Source organism: Mizuhopecten yessoensis, unplaced genomic scaffold (genome assembly GCF_002113885.1).
Source record: "Mizuhopecten yessoensis strain PY_sf001 unplaced genomic scaffold, ASM211388v2 scaffold715941, whole genome shotgun sequence".
Classification (NCBI taxonomy): Eukaryota; Metazoa; Mollusca; class Bivalvia; order Pectinida; family Pectinidae; genus Mizuhopecten; species Mizuhopecten yessoensis.
In genome coordinates, this window is record NW_018479868.1 from 81,213 (window position 1) to 83,065 (window position 1,853).

The 1,853-nt window shown below is 33.8% G+C and overlaps 1 protein-coding gene across 1 annotated transcript in view; it reads left to right on the forward strand.

Moving 5' to 3' along the window:
- Positions 1–399, forward strand: part of LOC110441411 (shematrin-like protein 1) — a gene marked incomplete at its 3' end in the record, with an annotated part of 6,926 nt that extends 6,527 nt beyond the window's left edge. The window contains exon 2 of the mRNA XM_021484532.1: positions 295–399. Coding sequence (XP_021340207.1) covers positions 295–399 — 105 coding nt within the window. The remainder of the gene's footprint in view (positions 1–294) is intronic.
- Between the last annotated feature and the right edge of the window lie 1,454 nt (positions 400–1,853).

Here is a 1,853-nt window from a genome sequence, read left to right on the forward strand (position 1 = left end):
TGATTTCAATAACTTTCTATTTATCCCCAGTAAGGATGGAAATGACCCCTAACACCCCTAGTTCTTTATGTTAAATAAGTGACTGAACCATGTTTATATCTTGATGGTCTTGCTAACCCAACTTGATATTCAATATTGAAGGCAATCTGCATAACACACACTCTGCTTACAATTGCAATTAACTTAATTTGGTTGATGAATGAATTTCAAAAAAGTGCTTCATCTTCCCATATACTTAATGAGAACAGTTCTTTTATTATATGACTACATGACTGTATGACCTTGTACTTACAGGTAGCTGTTGGTCATCCAGATGAAGTAGATGAGATATTTGATGCCATTTCCTACAGCAAGGGAGCATCTGTCATTAGGATGCTGCATGACTATATAGGGGATGAGGTATATACAACTTTGTGTTTATGCTTTCAGTTAACGTTATCAAAAAGATAAACTTGATTGAGAAAAAAGATCTTATTCTCAGACAGCCCCATGTACTTGTAGGCTCCAGAATGTTTAACGGCTTTGGCATTGTTGGGGTTTTATGTTGGATGTTTGATTTTGGAGTTAAGGATGTATGTTGCGTTACCTTACTGTGATTTCAATTGTTTTTCTCTAAAGAGTCACAAATTAACAGACTAGTAAAATAATGTTTTGTAGAGGGTTACATTGAACAATGTTATTTACCTGATGTCAGATTAAAGTCACAGATGGTAGGCATTAATAATATGTCAATTCTGATTGCTTAGATAAGGCTTATTACATGCCTTATAAGGGAGGTAACTTTTAAAATACAGGTTATAAAAGCAAGGTAGCATATAACTTTCAATTGCCAGGATGTTGTTTGTTAGGATAAAATATGCAGAAGCAATTTTCTGTTTCATGTAATCTTTTAACGTGAAAAAGAGAAAATGTGTAAATGGAGGAATACCAACTTTTACTGTTCTTGATCAAAGTTGTGTACTTGACTTCATACTGAATTGTGTTAGGACCAAGTGCATTTAGATTCTCTGTAAAGTGTATTTAGTGTATATTCTTCCTTTGAATCCTTCCGAGGTTAAAGTTTTAGTGCAAGTTTTTTCCAGACAGTGTTGGATCATCACACGCAATACACAGTTGTCTATTATGAGTTTAAGTCATTTATATCGAGTGAAAGCAATGTGCTGGACCATTTTTTCATATTTTATGGCCCAAAAACAACTTAATTGGACTTAGTTATATTTGAGGTTAAAGTTTTTAGGCAAGTTTTTATGTGAAGTGTTGGACAACCACCATCAAAAGGCTGTTGTCTATTACAAGGTTGAAGCATTTATATGGAGTGTTAGCAATGTTTTCATATTTTATGGCCAGAAAACAGCTTAATTGGACTTCGTTAAATTTGAGGTTAAAGTTTTTTCGCAAGTTTTGTTGGGTAGTGTTGGACCACCACCATCAATAGGCTGTTGTCTATTATAAGGTTGAAGTATTTGTATTGAGTGTAAGCAAAGTGTTGAACCATATTTTCATATTTTAGCGTCCAAAAACAGCTTTATTGGACTTTGTTAATTTCTTAACAATCACTTCACATAGATGTTCCTACACATTTAACGATCCTTGAAATATCCTGGTGGTAAGTGAGGTGGCAAATAAAATGACAGGCACTAAATCAACGTTTTACTATACATGTGTTTCTATTGATAGTTGCAGTATTATAATCACATACATAGGTGAGCTATGCTGTTCTCTGACGGCTCTTGTTAAAAATTTGGTCCTTTTTTTAGGGAAGTTAGGAAAATGTATTAAGCGTATTTTAATTCCTCTCCTCATACATAGGTGACCTCTGTGTAATGTTTGTTAAGATAATGTTTTTCCTCTCC